This window comes from Barbus barbus, assembly GCF_936440315.1.
Source record: "Barbus barbus genome assembly, chromosome: 7".
NCBI lineage: Eukaryota > Metazoa > Chordata > Actinopteri > Cypriniformes > Cyprinidae > Barbus > Barbus barbus.
This window is the reverse complement of record NC_136735.1, coordinates 24996398-25014808: the sequence shown is the minus strand read 5'-3', so window position 1 is coordinate 25014808 and position 18411 is coordinate 24996398. Positions and strand designations below refer to the sequence as shown.

Here is an 18411-nt window from a genome sequence, read left to right as displayed (position 1 = left end):
TAATTGTACGTGCCCAGTTCGAGTACTGGACGCTTATGTCCACAGAACTGCTCCATGGAGAAGGACGGACCAACTGCTGGTATGCTTCGGTCCTCCTAAGCGGGGTCTGCCTGCTTCTAAGCAGACTCTTAGCAGATGGATTGTGGATGCTATTTCTCTTGCTTTTGAGTCCTCCGGTCTCCCCTCGCCTATGGGGGTTAAGGCTCACTCTACCCGGGGTATGGCGGTCTCTAAGGCCTTTCTAGCAGGTGTTCCGATGCAGGACATCTGCAATGCTGCGGGTTGGTCCACGCCCCTCACCTTTGTTCGATTCTCGGCCTTGATCTGCGGGTCACTCCAGGCTCTTCTGTTCTATCGCCCTTGTAGTGCTCCTGAGGGATACACACAGGGCAGGGACTTGGAAGTCTGGGGGCGTGGGCATCTCGTTCCCGTAGCGTCGATCGACGCAGCTCAAGTTCCTGGAAGGGAACGTCTCAGGTTACGTATGTAACCCCGGTTCCCTGAAGGGAACGAGACGCTGCGTCTCGAGGCCATACTCCCTGCATCCCTGCAAGCGCTTGCTTCATTCCTGGAAGTAAACGCCGCCTCCGCCGCACGTGCTTTTATGCTTTCCGGTCGGTGACGTCACCCGCCTATGACGTCTCGCCCTTTCATTGGACAGATTACACTCTAGTTCAGAGCGCGGTCCCGCTGAAGGCGTTCCCGTAGCGTCGATCGACGCAGCGTCTCGTTCCCTTCAGGGAACCGGGGTTACATACGTAACCTGAGATGTTTTCTTTCTTTCTCCCTTTCTCTCCTTAATTGGGAAGTTGGTTCATATACATATGTATGTATATAAATATATATATATGTGTGTGTGTGTGTGTGTGCGTGTGTGTGTTTGTGTTTTTCTTTTATTCTATGCACAGAGATGTACAGTCATGGTCAAAATTATTGGCACCCTTGGTAATTATGATCAAAGAACACTCTGAAAATAAACCTGCATTATTAATCCTTTTGATCTTTTATTTAAAAAATCGCAAAAATCAAACCTTTCATTGAACTAAAACAATTGAAAAGGGGAGAAAATCTCATTATGAAATAAATGTTTTTTCTCAAATACACGTTGGACACAATAATTGGTACCCCTAGAAATTATTATGAGTAAAATATCTCTGAAGTATATTCCTATTTATATTCACAATTTTGAGCACTCCAGGGTTATTATGAACATGAAATTATCCAGCTATGGCTTCCTGTTTCACAGAAATATAAATAGGAGGGAAAACAAAGCCCAAATTCCCTTAATCATCCATCACAATGAGAAAAACCAAAGAATATATTTCTGATGTGCAGCAAAAGATAATTGAGCTTCACAAATTAGTGAAGTGGCTTTAAGAAAAGAGCTAGTGCAGTGAAAATTCCCATTTCCACAATCAGGGCAATAATTAAGAATTTCCAATCAACAGAAAATGTTAAGAAACTGCCTGGAAGAGGACATGTGTCTATATCGTCCTAATACACGGTGAGAAGGAAAGTTTGAGTGGCTAAAGACTCTCCAAGGACCATAGCTGCAGAATTGAAGAAAATAGTTGAGTCTCGGGGTCAGAAAAGAAAATTGTCAAACAGCACCTACATCACCACATGTTGTTTGGGAGGGTTTCAAGAAAAATTGTCATAGCTCATCTAAAAACAAACTCCAGCATATTCAGTTATCAGACACGACTGCAACTTCAAACGGGACTGGCTTCTATGGTCAGATAAAAAAATTGCTGGATTTGATCAAGATGGATTTGGTGAACACAAGGATAAAAAGTACCCCATGTGTACAATGAAATATACTGCTGTATTTTTTATGTTGGGGGCCTATATTTCTGCTGGAGGTCCTGGACATCTTGTTGAGACACATGGCATCATGGATTCTATCAAATACCAACAGATAAAAAATCAATAAGTGACTGAATCTGTTAGAAATCTTATAATGGGCCATGTTTGGATCTTCCAACTGTACAATAATGCAAACACAAACCTCAAAAACAACACAAAAATGGGTCACTGAGCACAAAACCAAGCTTCTGCTATGGCCCTTCCAGTGCTCTGACCTGAACCCTATAGAAAATGAGTGAGGTCAAATGAAGAGGAGAAGCACCATCATGGAGCTGTGAATCTGAAGGATCTGGAGAGATTCTGGATGAAGGAATGGTCTCTGATCTCTTGTTAGGTGTTCTCTAACCTCATCAGGCATTATGGGAGAAAACTGAAAGCTGTTAAACTGGCAAATGGAGGTTTCAAAAAGTACTGAATAAAAGGGTGCCGTTAATTGTGGCCAATGTATTAGAGAAAAACATTTATTTCATAATGATATTTCCCCCCATTTTAAATTCTTATTATCCAATGAAAGGTTAGATTTTTGTGAATTTTTTTAATGAAAAATCAAAAGGATTAACAATGCAGATTAATTTTCACAGCCTTCTTTGATCATATTTACCAAGGGTGCCAATAATTCTGACCACGACTGTATGTATGTATAGGACTATAGCTGTATATGCTGTGTAGCATAAATCTGATATATATGTTCTATATTTCTCCCTTTTTTCTTTTTTTTTTTTGTTAATATTACTTTAATTTTTATGTGCACTGTTAATCTTGTTTATAAAAAGAAATAAAAAATAAAATAATTAAAAAAAAAAACTACATAAAACCAACCAAATACAAAAAGCATTTCTTGGGACTTAGTATGTGCGTTTTTTTAACTAGATTTTTAAAAATATTTCTCCTTTTCTCTATTGTAAACACTCTTGTATGTTATTGATCCATATTCCACACTAACAACTGCAATGGTCTGCAACTAACATTATCAGAAAGCTACATGGTTTGAGTCTGAGCGAGAGAGAGAGAGAGAGAGAGAGAGAGACATCTATTGAATCATATCTGATGACTAGTAACCCGATTTATAGTTCATGACTCCAGCAGAATCCCTCAGGAGGTTCTGAAAATCTGTCTCACCGACTTCTCTAACCCTGAGGAAAATTCACACGGTGCAAACATTTATGTGGGGGGTGGTTAAGAATCATCACCCTATTATTCCTGGTACATTAAATGTGAAGACAAAAATAATCATCTGTTAAGCCTTATGCAAATCAACCTTAATTTGTCCTCCAGAATTACAGCTTGTAATATTAACATTCTATTGCATGAACTTACCCACAATATATTGCTGGCAAAAATAGTAACAGTATTTTCTAACCCTGGGAAAATTTCTGGGAGTAATTCAAATTACAATTTGAAGCACTGTGAAAAATCAATGACCAATAAACACAGTTGAGATTGGCTTAAAGTCAGGGTTAGCCACCAGCTGTACAGCAGGCCGGGTTGTCATGCATATCTTACAAATGTACAGTCTTGTAATTAAACCCTCTGTGTGTGTGTGTTTGCACGCGTTTTTGTGACACATGAGGACATAAATTTGTATAATGACACAGGTATTACAAGGTGAAGGTGACTTTTCAGGACATTGCCCCATGTCCCCACTTTTCAAAACGCTTATAAATCATACAGAGTGAGGTTTTTGGGGGGAAAGTAGAAATGCAAGTTTAGGTGTAAGGGTTGGTGTAGGGCAATAGCACATACAGTTTGTACAGTATAAAAACAATTACGCCTATGGGATGTCCCCACTTTTCACAAAAACAAACGTGTGTGTGTGTGTGTGTAAATGTCCAATGTTTTCGCTCTTTTTGATTTATAATGATACTCCTGCAAAACATACAGATATACTTACATGGTCACACACAAACAGAAACAGTCACACGGAATGCCTGCCACAGTATCGGCCCTTTCCCACCATTCCGTTCCCAGAATGAGGGACATCCTCATGGGAAGTGTGGCTGGTATTTGAACTGTTACTGGATGTTTCCTTTTATTGTTTTAGATGCATTCATTTTCCACAATATGTCTTCATCCCGGAACTTTTCTTGGCCTTTGATAAACTCAAGTATATTTGTGTTTATTCATTTTTTATGTTTCATTACTTTTTTACTTTAAAATGTTTTGGTAGCCCATACATCCTTTTATTTTTGCCATTCTGATTTCTAAATTCATATTCAAGCATTCAATTCATATTCATTTGTATGGTGCCTTTTACAATGCATTTTGTTTCAAAGCAGCTTTACAGAAAAAAATATGTTTCAAATATTACAAACAAGAAGCCTGTGGTGACTGTGTTTTGCTAGTGGAGAAAAACCTTGAGAGGCTCCTAACTGAGTACACAGTAAAAATGACTGCTATTTTTCTGTTATTGTCAATTTAAAAGGTGCTTTTTAATATGCATGCCTTTCTATTTAAAATCAAGGCAACCAGCCAAAAAAAGCTCCAATTTTAAAATGCCAATTCACAATTTGAGTGTTCTCGCCATTTGATAAATTTGATAACTGTTCATGCGTCATCTCTAGCTATGCAGAAAATTAAGTTATTATGTTAAGGTCTGACGGTCTAGATTCCCCCCAGGCCATTCCGGAGACAAAACATCGCAAAACATCAGTTTCACACTGTCACTTCCTGTGGTCAGCACAATCGGCAGCTTAAGTTTTAAACAGTGGCAACACCTCCCTGTACATCTGATGCATGGTAAACCACCAGATACACTGAGACAGATCAAGAGAGAGGAGACAGTGAGAAATAGAGGTCTAATTCAGGGAGTAAAGCCTTGGTCTGAGATCAAGTTTCTCCTCCGCATTCCTAATATAAACCATTATGAGCTACTGATCGCCAATCTGTCATTAGTATCAAATAACACCATAACAGCCTGACAGTGAATTACACACTTAAATTATATTAAAGTAATGGAAGTGATGGACCTACCTCTCTGTTCCACTTCTGCATTCACAAAAGGGTGGAAGAAGAGAGAAAGAGAGAGAAAGAAACAACAGATTAATGATGCAATATTAAATACTTCACAGTAATTCAATTCCATATGCATGTAATGTGCGTCGTGTCTTAACCCAATCTTGTGAAAGTAGTAAAATGTGCTTCATTTGTATTCTACAAATTCCATTAACAAAGTGATCATAATTTTTGAAAACAAATATAGTGTGTCCATGTGATATTAGACTATTAATAAGAAAAATGTATGTATAAAAACAAACTAGAGACAGAATTTTTAAAAAAAGAAAGACATAGGGTTTGTTTCACAAAAATTGTAAATAAATTGTAGATTTAGATACAGACCAGCTTCTTGGCCAGCCTTCTTGACTAATGAATAAAAGACAAATTTAATGTGTACCATTATTTATTCACTTGTTTTGTATAAATTATATGGTTAACTCCAAATTGGTTTTACACCAATTTTAAAGCTGAATTTTCCTATTTTTATATTAAAAATTGTAGCCTGACACAACATCATTGTGAGTTAGGGGCAAGACTATTTGTTTGGCTGACCAGTGAGGGGGGAGTGGTTTAAAAGTAGTTTGAAAACAACTAGTATTTTTGCAATTCCATTTGTGACGGTAGTAATGTGAAAATTACACACTTCAAATGATCTGTTTCTCACTTTAATTTACCACAGTTTTAATATCAAATTAGTTTTAATTTTGCGTGTTTCTATCTTTGCAAACATTTCTATTTACATACACTTTTATGCTTATTTTAAATATTATGCAACCAGCAGTGGAAGACTAAAATAATTTCATTGTACTCATGCAATGACAATAAGAGCTTGACTTGCTTTTTAAAAAATTACAATCTAGACAGTTGCTACCATTTATGTTCCTTTATGTGTGTGTGTGTGTGTACTTCTCTATGAAATATGCATGAGGATTAACTGTTAATGCATCACTCAATAAATAAGCCACCACACAAGAGAGAGACTGTGTGAGTGTGTGAATGAGGTACCAGGAGATCTGATTTAGAAGCAATTATGTCTCCCACACACACACCTAGTCGAGTTTCAGTCACATTGTAAAAGGATCAATAACAGATAGTCATTGGCTGTCAGTTATAATGTATAAAGAAGTGATGCGTCTAGGCCCACCGGGAGGTTACGACTTCCTCTACTAGTACCCTATCCATCACAACTGACAGGCCGATGTGGGTGATGTTACAGATTTCTACTGTATGTTAACCAAAATCATTTGTTCCGTATTGTGATGGACATCTGAGTAAAACAGATTATTTAAAAAAAAACTAATTGTAGGTCAGGGACATGGTTCTTTCCACCGTTTGTTGATTAGATGGTGGCAGATCTGAATGCGAGCTTGCGGCCAATTGTAAGAAAGGGGTGGGGTTTAAGCAGACTAAATGATTGGAGAAATCTAACATATGTCATCAGAACGAAATATGCTGTCTCACTGGAAGATTGACATTTTGATTAAAGAATAAAGAAAAAAAAGGAAAAATTAAATGCATGCACAGATAAATTGTGCACAAATAATATGCATTTAGAAAATAGATTTCTGTTTCATGCCAACATCAAACAGAACTGCAAAAATATTGATTGTTTCCAAACAAGTTTACAAAACACTCCAAGTCAGTCACTGGTCAGTCAAACAGATAGCCCCTCCCCAAATTCACGCTATTGGCTGAGCCAATGTTGCTATGCTGGGTTGGCATAGCAAGTTCAAGCAAACAGATAGTGCCAAAAAGAGACTAGATACATCCCATTTCACATACTTCTGCACTATATCTGCCATTATGCGTAGTGCAAAAACAGCACAATGTAGTGCAATACAAACATTTTATATATGTTTATGTATTTCTACATGGCCTTTCAGTGGTCACAGTTTTCCCTAAGTATCGAAAGGGGAAGGGCTAAATTTGGCACAATTTTTCTCACCCTGGTATCATTCCAAACTACTTTCTTTACTTTCGAATTACTTACTTTAATTAATTACTTACTTTACGAATTACTTTCTTTCTTCTGTGTAACACAAAAGAAAATATTTTGGAAAATGCCAGTTTTTTTTTTTTCTTTTTGTCCATACAATGAAAATCAGTGGGGTTGTTTTGGACCCTAATTACTTATATTGTATAGACAAACACAGTTGGAACATTTTTAAAACTATCTTCTTTTACTTTCCACAGAAGAATAAAGCTGGGATTGGAATGAGTATATGATGAGAGAATTTACTTTTTTGTGGTGAACTATCCTTTTAACGTAAATAGACGCACGATTCCTAGACTGTAAAAAACTACTTTATTCCCTCCATAAAGACAGTAGTTAATCACACAGATCTAAGGAGCAGGTACTGAGTATCTGCAGTATATGAGGTGAAGTTTTTTGAGTGTGTAGGTAAAACAGACGTCCCATATTGAGGCCAAAGCAGAAAGGTTGACTGGAGTTCTGCCAACTCCTCCATCACAGGGGAGAAGAGAAAGCCAGAAAAACCTCAAGAAAACATTTGGAACATGTTCCCATGGGTTTCTAAGACTGAAGTAATTAAATTACCTGCCTGTGTGTGTGTGTGTGCATGTGAGACTGTTTGTGTGCGTGTCTGTACGTATGATGGACCTCCCCAGTAATTAGTGGGCCTGTGGAAAAAAGTTTTAGGCCTTTTTTTGACCAGATGGTCACAAACATACATGTATGCACTTATGAGCACTCACACACACTTCATGACCCCTATGCGCAGGACGATTTATGGTCAAAAGGTCAAAAAGAACCGTGTGTGCATCCTGCTTGTGTGTCCTTTGTGTCATTTAGCTCTGTGCAAGAAATTCCACCATGTCTCTGCTATTCCACCCATTTGTGAATCAGTATGAGTGTGTATGTGTACGTGAATGTGTAGGTGAAACAAAGTGTATAAGTGTATTCAGGCTTTTCCTGCTGCCAGTGCCGCAGTCATACGATACTGATTTATCGTCACCGTTGCCATGGCCACCCCAGATTGGAACACCAACCCCACAGAAACCGTGAGAACTTGAAACCACATCGCTCAACCCTCGGATGATTGACAGGCTCTTTTCCCATGAGTCATGGCAAGGGACGAGGTCGGAAAACAGCGAATAAATGCAACAGAAGTACATTCATATGCATTTTTCTGTCAGGTTCAATATTTCATATTTGAAAGTTCATATTTGGTGACAGATCTGACTGAGGTGCCAGGTAGCAATCACTGCAATGCTAAGCTTTTAGGAAAGCACAAAAGTTTCTAATAATTTTGATATGAAAATTTGACAGTGACTCAGTGAATAAAAACCTGAACTAATGGAGTCATTATTATGGTCTTGAGGCTCTTTGTATGAGTAGATGTGAGTGCACTTGTTTTTTCTGTACTTGTGAGGGCCAAATTTCAGAAAATGCCCCTGTCTTGAATGGTTAAGCTCTATCGAAATTATTTGTGGTGTAATGTTTATTATTAAATTCCATTACCACAGTTTCTTAAAAAAAAAAAAAAAGCACAGAAAGAACACCAAAAACTACAGGTACAATAAGGCACTTACAAAGTACTGAGGGCCAGGCAAAAAAAGACTGAAGTACAGCCACACATTATATGCGTTGGCATGGAAATCGTGTACTGGCCATCTGGCTAAAGTTATATCCAATATTTCAACCAGCTTGTCATGATGACTTAACCTCAGTAAAGCCAGTAAACCTGGCAAATATCACACCATACATGCAATAATACCAGAAAGGGACATGACGTAACTTTCTGTAAAACAATGTTTACAGGAATCATAATGGAGTTACATCAGTAAGGCATAACTTTCATCTACCAAGAAAAGTATTTCTACCTCAAAAAGAACAATTCAAATAATAAACAGGCTTTTACTGAATAATTAATGTAAAAAATGCAATCTTCACATTCCAAGTGTTTCTATAACCACACTTTTCTGCTATATAAAAGATATACAAGGGACAAAGCTAAATCATTTTCTGTGGTAATCAACATTATGTTACAAATGTTGTCGACAGAGCTTAACTTTAACCTGGAAAATTTGTTTTAAAACAGCTTGAGGCTGCTGGTATTCTATATGTACATACATATATATTTCCTATATTAGTGAAAAGTTTCATAAGTAGTAATGCCTTAATTTAAAAAAAAAAATGCTGAAAGGGTTATATTGTACAAAGTATAACATTATTTTGCTTTTTATTAAACTTTTTTTTTTAAATCTGAGTTATAGCAAAGAGCTTGCTGTACAATGGAAGTGAATGTGATTCATTTGTAAATGTTAAAATACTGACTGTTTTAAATGTATAGCCACATGGAATAAACAATGTTTTATCCAATTTGAAAACTTCCCTAATTTTTTTTACCATAAAAACCTAAAACAGCCATAAAAATTATAACAATAACTTTTGCAGGTCAAGCAATATACACAAAAAGAATTAAGGCAGGTGCTTTCATTAAATAATAAGCTTTACATTTCTGCATGTAAATCTTCAAAAATTGAAGATTTTACTTCCATTGCCTTTTACTTCCATTGTAACCTTGAGGGCAAATCAAAATAATTTTTATGGTAACACTATGGGAACACTATGCAACAAATGTTGTCGATTGTATTAACTTGTATATAATATTCATTTAAGTCTGACACATTCATGGATCTTTTAGAAGTAATAGCACACCTCTACTCAACAAGCCACACAATTTTAAATATAATTAATGTCTAGCCTGTAGCACAAAAGAATGAGTTATACACCAAAGTTTAATACTTAAAAGTTAGAAGTTTGTTCTAACTTGCCAAGATGATGGGTTCGATTGTCGACACTGACAGCAATAAATATAAATTTGTGATCAATTCAAAAATCTGCTTTAAAAAAATATTCCACATTGTCCTGCTTTGATGAAATCAGTGAATAAAGATGTCAAATGTCAACAAGTGCAGTTTTCTTTCCAGCGTTTACATATTTTGAAACAGTAAGTTGGGAATATGCTGAAGAGTTTTTCTCGTTTGAAAACAGCCAGTAGCTTTTAATTTATGTCACAGCTTGGCAAAACCACAAATCCCCTTTCCTCACAATCAATAGAAGGTTAGGAAGGAAAATCTCTAATCAATAAATAAATAAGCATGAGCATGTATGTGTGTGTGAGAACTTACTGTATGGCACACACTCGTACTGAACCTCAAGGTATTTGTACGTTCCAGGACAAGGGTCAGGAAAAACATCAGGGCCAGCAACGACTGCACACTGAGTTCGGTTGTTACACCTGAGAGAGAAAGAGAGAACGATACACGCAGACAGATAAAGCAAAGCTATTAGTTCAGTTCATTCAATATCAGTCTGACATTAGGCATATGAACCGTATGTACTCGATCAATATGTACGATAAAAATTAATGAGCCCTAAAATACCATTTTCATCAAATGAAAGAAAAAAGATACTTTTACTCAACAATCTCAATGAAGCTGAAAGACTCAAAATGTGGGCTCCCCAAAGAGCCCAGGAACACATGCTGTTGTTCAAATGTAATTCTTATGTAGGTCGTATGTACACGTAGGGCTGAAAATACAGAGCAGAACGAATTCTGGCACAAAAAAACAGACAGTTTTAACAAATCCTGCTTGGCAGGAACACATGCACACACATACGGATGGCCACCACATGACATCTCTGTCATATTTCATGATTATTACACCCTATAGAAATGCAAGCACACACACAAAACACAACTGACACATGTACAAACACACACAAGAATCTTAAAGCGCAGTTATATCTCCCTCAATGTGTAACCATGGAAACCTTCCAGTCCAAACCCATGGGGCACTTAAAATGCACACACAGACACACAAACACATATTCAGCTTTTTAAGTTTCCAACCTTAGCTTCACAAAATCATTATAAGGCAAGTGACAGTCTGACGGACTCAGGTGTGAGTGCGCGCGTGCGTGTGTGTGTTTCGCCTCTTACTTTTCAAGCTGCCAGACAATGGAATATTGTATAGGATTGGTATCTTGGCATTTGTGTATATTTGTGTATAAGTATAGATGCAGGTATGTTAAGTGTGTGTTACAGTTTGGGTATGTGTGCGTGTGTGTGTGGGCCTTAATTGCTGTGCTGAGTGAGTGTGACAGTGCTGTGGGGCATCTCTGGTTTCCGGGGCGACAGCTCTTGTGCGGCAGTGTGCAACACTCAGATATGACCTAATTTAGGAGGAGAGAAGAGGAGATTTTTTTGTCTTTTTCTTTAAAGGTAAAGATTTGCATGCACAAAACACCCATTAGCCTACTCAATGCCCCCGCCTAAGAAATGTTGTCTCGGGTTTTGTGTGTTTTAGATTTGTGTTAACAGTTGTTTGGGTGTATGCAAACGGTCCGATCAGACAGGCTGAAGTGAGGAGATGACTGAATGAACTGGGGCAGCGTGTGTCACATGAATATATCAGCATCGTCCAGATGTACAGAGACACTGGCCTTGAAGAACATCACCTGACTGAGATATCAGAGAGTTTCCTATGTGTGTAAATAACTGTTTCCTATTTCGCTCACAAACACACACAGGATATCATGATTTGTAATCATTTGATGACATGGGTCCAATAAGGTGGGGGATTTTTTATAGTTATGAGCATCCTTGAAGCTCAACAATAGAGTATCACGCTAGCAATGCCAAGATGATGGGTTCGATTGTCGACACTGACAGCAATAAATATAAATTTGTGATCAAATCAAAAATCTGCTTTAAAAAAATATTCCACATTGTCCTGCTTTGATGAAATCAGTGAATAAAGATGTCAAATGTCAACAAGTGCAGTTTTCTTTCCAGCGTTTACATATTTTGAAACAGTAAGTTGGGAATATGCTGAAGAGTTTGTCTCGTTTGAAAACAGCCAGTAGCTTTTAGTTTATGTCACAGCTTGGCAAAACCACAAATCCCCTTTCTTCACAATCAATAGAAGGTTAGGAAGGAAAATATCTAATCAATAAATAAATAAGCATGAGCTGCATACCAGCGAATTAGAATTAACTTTTTACAGTACATGCTATTGCTTGTTTTATTATATTTAAAAAAATCACATAAAATTGTAAAACTTACAATTAAAGTAGTTTTTTTGCATTACAGTAATAAGCATGATCTTTTGCAAACTACAGAATTGGGGATGAACATGATAATAGATTAAATGTTTTTTAACAAAACCATTTCCACATGCAATGTAACATGATCAATAATTTGAGAAAATCAAGTACCCTGACCAATCACAGGCTCTCTCGCCATTTTCATTTCTGGAACAACTGTTTAGCGTGCAGCGTGTGAAATCAGTTCTATTCTCTCTCCTCTGAATTGCATCAGACCTGCTAGTTGAAATCTCTTTGTGTAATATATTATGTCTGCCAATAGATCTTGGATAAGGGGCTCCCAAACAATCACCTTCCAATTACCTCCCCTCATTGATTAGAGCATTAGCCCGCCATGGCACACACATACACACACACTCTGTGAATACATTAGCCCAAACTGAGTGAGATGTAAAGGTCAGACAAAATGAGAGAGAGCGAGTGACAGAGAGAAAGGGAGAGCGGGAGATGAGGTGGAGAATGATAAATGATGTGTGATTCCAGCCACAGCTTCTATAAAAAGCAGCGGAGCAGGACAGAGAGAGAAAAAAGGCGAACTCTTTCTCTTGTCTTCTGTTTCATAGAACGTTTCCTAATTCCTCTATGGGAATTATACACTGTTACATTCTGAGCGTGCCTTGCACATTAGCAGTTCAGGGTTATAGAAACTGAAAAATCTATCTCTTGTGTGTTGATAAAAGCGGGCTGCCAGCATCCAAACATCTAAATCGAGTCTCACAAGAGAATGTGAGCATGTGTCACAGGTATATTGGTGTGTGTGTATGAAAGAGAACTCATAAATGGTAATTTCCTCCACATTGACTCTGGGCATGGTCTATGGCCTTGCTAATTGGATCTTACAGTCTGGTCTACCCTGAGGCAGTGTGTGTGTGTGTGTGTGTGTGTGGCAGCTGGCAGGTGGTATAACAGGCGACCTCAGGGCAGGATATGGTGCTCGCTCCCTTACACATTTTCACTGATTACACACACACAAACACACAGGGAGTCATTCTGAATGAACAAAAAAATGTATAATCAAATCTGTCCGGTTCGAAATTAAAAGCATACAGTAGAAGCCGCCACTTTTAAGAATCTTTTATGAGGGCAAGGCATGCCGTTACGCAGCATGACACATCCGTTCATAGTTTGTGATTATTCTCATGCGTAGCCCATTCCCTACATCCCTATATCTTTCTTCTTGTGCCATGGGGTGCCAGGTTGTCGTCCCCAGTCAAAGTCAAGGTCGGACAGATAGCAGACTGTGCTCTCGACATTAGCCGGAACTGAAACGATAATGTTTCTTGTGTTGACGCAGATGATAATGGGGTTTTGTTCTGCGTGGGTTCTGTGTCTCTGTAGCTCGGCTTCGTCTGTGTAGTTTGGAGGCAAAGAATTCATCTGTCCTGCCAGACAACTTTGAACAATGCAAACAGGATGGCTAATATGTTTGAAGGCTGATGTTTGGGGCGTTATGTTACGTGGACAATCTCAAATGAGTACATCTGATTAATTCCGTGTGATGTGTAAAAAAAAAGCACTGCACAAATATACGCTTACATTGTTCTGCATGGCAAACACCTGCTTTTGAAGCACAATGTCTTTTTCCTGTTTTTTATTACGCTCTTATGTGCTAATTATGCCTACAAATCAAAGTGTTGACAGTTTCGCTCTCCACAATGAGCTCAGCTGAAACCTAACACACAGCCCACGTACACACTGCAAAGTTTTGGGAGTGACAACCACATTTAAATGCGGGAATAAATACCCTAAATTATTATTCCATGTGTGTATGGAATGCAGGATTCACTCCAAGTTGCAACAGTTGACACAGTGTAACTCAATAGCAGCATTACTGCATTACCAACTAGCTGCTCAGTTTGGGTCTGTACATAGTACTCAGATTTAATGAAACTGCAATTGTCACTGCCTGGATGTTTTAGCAGTGAATTTAATTGTAGAATGTGGTTTGTACTCACAGTCATTCACGGTCATTTTGGAAAGGTTAATTGTAAAGTAAATTTCTGCTAAATCTTTAAGCATTCTGTCAGGCACATAATATCTTTAAGTGCTACTATATAAAATGCTAAATGAAAAAAAAATTGTTTTTTAAATAAAGTAATACATAAATTTTAATATATGTATTTTTTAAGATTTTTTATGGGCAGTATTATTATTAATTTTAGTATTATTTATATACTATTATTATATAGTATATAGTATTATTTATATAGTATTATTTTAATATTTTGAATTAACATTCATTTTCATATTTTCAGCTTTCATTTTAATTTTAATTAAGGATTTAGTCATTTAGATATGTGCTTTTCTAATTTTTATTATTTTTGTATTTCTATTTAATTTATTTTTAAGCTTAATTTTTCATAACTTTAGCATTTTCATTTTTAACATTTTTTTCAGTTAATTGCAAATACAACATTTCTCATTTTCATTTAGTTTTTTTATTAAGTTTACATTTTTATCTAATTTCTAACATTAAAACATTATAATAGTTTTATTTTTAGTTAACAATTACAAGACTTATGGCCTCCTATCATTAGTATTCAGACAACAACATGATTATTTTCTATAAATAGAACAAATTACATAAATTCTTTCTGCTTGAGAAATCTTATCAAGCTTGAAAAAACGAATTATGTAAGACTGTTGAGAGCAGACATTGTCTCCTTTAAAAACTTAAATGATATAATTTCCTCTTCACTGTGCCATTTAATATTAAATAATATAAAACAGTAATATTTACCTCCCTATTATTTTAAAATAAACAAGCAGCGTGATGAGAGGAATCAAAATTCATGGACACATTTAGATTCGATGAAATTAAAACCTGATTTAATTTGAATGTGAATGTGTTGATATAAATGTGACTGATCTAGAGTGAATGGGCAAACCAATACATAGCTTATTGCAGCAAAGTTTCAATGTGTGTGTGTGTAACCTGTGGTCTTTTTTTTATTTAGAAAAACATAATTTTAATACAATTAAATTAGAATAACATTTTTATGACCGTCTACACGCACATAGAAATGCACATCATTTTTAAAACTATTTCAAAGTACATCGCATGAAAACATTGTTATTACAATAGGTTTATAATTTCACCAGATGTTGCGGACACAAATGGTCCTCCATGATGGAATGACTCATTTAGCTGCAGTGTGTACGAAGCCATGCACTGACACACACACACACACACACACACACACGTACAAAGACGCACACATTAATACAGCCTGTGAGACAACAATAGAGCACAAAGCATGTGAATGTATCTCTCTACCTGAGGCCCATAATCTTGTAGGCATCAGGCAGATAGCAGCGAGTGTTCTCCATTTGAGCTGGGTCCGAGTCACAGATCTTGTCATCTGTGCGCCCATAATTGGCGCTCTCGATCATAATGACATCGGTGCCCGGGCAGCGCAGCTCGATAGGATAACCCTCACATGACAGCTCTCGACGCACCACAGCCATCGGCACTGGAGCACGACTTAAAACTGCGAAAAAAGAGAGAGAAAAATATTAGGCTGAACAAACTATGAAACAAATTTAAACACAAACAGATTGTTCTTCATCTTTCATTCACGCACTCTCTCTCAGACATAAAATAATCCAGTTTTTGAGTGTGTTAGAGAAAGACGGCATGTAGCAAAAATAATAGTTATTGAGAGCAAAACCATTCTTCATTATACAATAGAAAGATCTCATATCTGCACCCAAAAGTTACATCTATCTAGTTATCATGTCTCAGTAACAACCTTTCTTTAAATCACACACACACACAGACACTTAAATCAAAAATTACATTCTTTAGCACCACCCATTTCCTGTTACCGTAGCAACACACTCCTTTCCCCGCATGACGTATAGCCATAGACAAACACCATAACACCAACACAATAAACTGCATTCTAATGCGTACACAGACACAAACAGATTCAGACACCCTCACACACACTCGCTCTTATGAAATTAATCTCAGGGATGTGAATGACACTTGACTGTGTGCACGAGTTAATTTCATATTCTGCTACTGCATCCGATTAGCACACACACTGACAGCAGAGATGCCACATCATCATCCAATCAGGATCCAGGATTTAACCGTCGCCATCGCAATCGTTTCCATTGAGATTTAACAACACACACACACACACACACACACACACACACAAGAGCCATTCTGATTCTAAAAGAAAGCAAAGGCCAGCAGAAATGACTGTGCGTGAGTGTGTGGGCAGGGCTGATGTATAGAACTGAAATGGCTTATGGGTATAATGTAGGTTATTGGTTTAAATAGAATCGAGTGCAGGCAGGAAGGCTGTTGTCGAGGTGGAACTGTGTTTTAGCGCCCTTGAGACTGGTGGAAGGTGAGTGCCAGAGAAAAGAAGCAATCGATAACAGTGAGAAAAAAGGAGAGAGGCTGAATGAATGTGTGCGTTACATAGATACAGAGAACGTCGATGAGGGAGCGCTTGTGTTGAATGTTGCCTTGATGTTTTTAAAACATTCCCCCAATGGCCAATTCCCCAGTGTCCTCTGAGCTCAAATCGTTACGCTAAAGTCCCCTTGAGGGACCGAGTTGTGCACACGGGGTCGCGCTCGCATGTGGCTCACACACATAGAGAGTCTAGACGTCTGCATCTATGAATATTGATCTGTCAGATCCTCTTACATCTGCACTCGATCTCACACACTTTTAACAGGTTCACACACAATTTTTATAGTTATGGATCGGCCCATAAAATGGCTCGTTCACTGGAAAATAATCCAGCTATATTTCATATTTCACTATGGTGTTTGGCAAAATGCAGCTATCTATTAAAAGGCTTTGGAGTTGTTTTTGTTTGTGTGTTTCAAATTTCTCTCCCCCATATGTGCGTGAGCGCCTTTCTGCGTATGTGTGAATGTTTTGATCATAACGGATGTGCAGTGGTTGTGAAATTCTGTGATTGCTCATGAATCATTTATTGCTGCGAGAAGAGATGTCTCAATTAATAGTTTCCAAAACTTTTAATAAGACGCAAAAACTTTGTGAAATTTTCACTGAAGATTTGAGAGCTGCGCGCTTCGCTCTCATTTGGCTCGTCTTCATCTGACAGTCTGCACTTCAAGGTTGGGGGCCAACTAATCAAATAAAAGCAGTAAGACATCTCATTTATCCATCTCAGTGAAAACAACACAACAAGGAAATAATTGGCTTCTGTCTGTGTGAGTGTGTGCATGCAGTACCGAGCGTGACGGGTGTGAAGAGGGCGAAGAAGAAAAGTAGGCGTGTGGACCACATGACCGCCGATGACCCTGATGACCTCTGCACAGACTCACTGAAGATGCGTCTCACATTAGCCATGGAGCTCCTCTCTGACGCGTACACCTAAAGTAAGAAGGACACACACAGAGCAAGCAAAGAGAATGTTAATGTTACAGCCAAAGGTCACTTTTGTTGTACACAGTGTTACAATGCAAAAATAACAGGAGCTCAAAATCGGCCCTGTTTATGTTCTTATTAAATGTTGCTGGTGTTCTTGCACATTATTCAAAAAAAGGAATTTATTTTCATAATTTTTTTTTTCAAACAGTAAGAACTTTCTTCTTTCCAAACCAACTGAGTACATTCAGCACAGGATGTGTTCTTGTCCTCAAAGGCAGCTAGACAGAATGCAAAAGAAGAAAACAGAACGCAAAGATCTCGAGCAACATCAAGGATGACCTACTTTTAACTTCATATGCTGCGCTCATGGTCCGAAAGACTTCTAGTTGCATGTGTGCATAGACCACCAATTACAAAATACTACAGATAAACAAAAACAAGTCTTGTGTTTGTAGGGACTGTGGACAGTCGGCCAGTGAGAGGTTTATGTAATATGTTCTGTGCGACAAACGTTAAATGAGTTGTGACTGGTGTCATGTTGTCTTTAAACATGGAATATTTTAAGGAATATTATGGAATATTTTTAAGGTTAGTTTAGCGTAATATTTTTCATTAATAACAAATCAGCTCAAAAAGCAGAGAAACTGATACAGCTGAACCCAGATGTAATGATCTGTCATATCTCTTCTAGCCATAAATCTAGCCAGTCTCTGAATCATGTCTGTGTAATGAAGTCGATGACACTGAAAAACAAATCCATAATATTTAATAGAGATTATTGATTGTTGTGTGTGTTTGACCATGCAACCAGTTAATCATCCGACAAAAAAAAAAAGATTGAGCGTCTGGGTGTTTCTTTAACTTCAGGCACTTTTATGCTCCTACAGTTTTAATCTAGAGTTTAACTTTTTGTTTATATGAAAATATGAAATTTAAAAAATGTCTTGAAATTTCATCATTTGTTTCATCTTATATTCAAATGCTTTACATCCGTACCATTTTTTTATTCTTGTTCTAGACAATCTTAAACTATGAAATCCATTACAAAATA

The 18411-nt window shown here is 37.4% G+C and overlaps 1 protein-coding gene across 2 annotated transcripts in view; it reads right to left on the bottom strand.

Annotated features, from left to right (window-relative positions):
- LOC306873098 (adhesion G protein-coupled receptor L3-like) overlaps positions 1–17319 on the bottom strand; it is an 80368-nt gene extending 63049 nt beyond the window's left edge. For both annotated transcript variants that reach the window (XM_079422133.1, XM_079422134.1), the window contains exons 1-4: positions 17222–17319; positions 15273–15486; positions 10015–10124; positions 4837–4851 (exon numbers count right to left, since the gene is read on the bottom strand). In XM_079422133.1, coding sequence (XP_079278259.1) covers positions 4837–4851; positions 10015–10124; positions 15273–15486; positions 17222–17276 — 394 coding nt within the window. In that variant the 5' untranslated portion in view covers positions 17277–17319. The remainder of the gene's footprint in view (positions 1–4836; positions 4852–10014; positions 10125–15272; positions 15487–17221) is intronic.
- Between the last annotated feature and the right edge of the window lie 1092 nt (positions 17320–18411).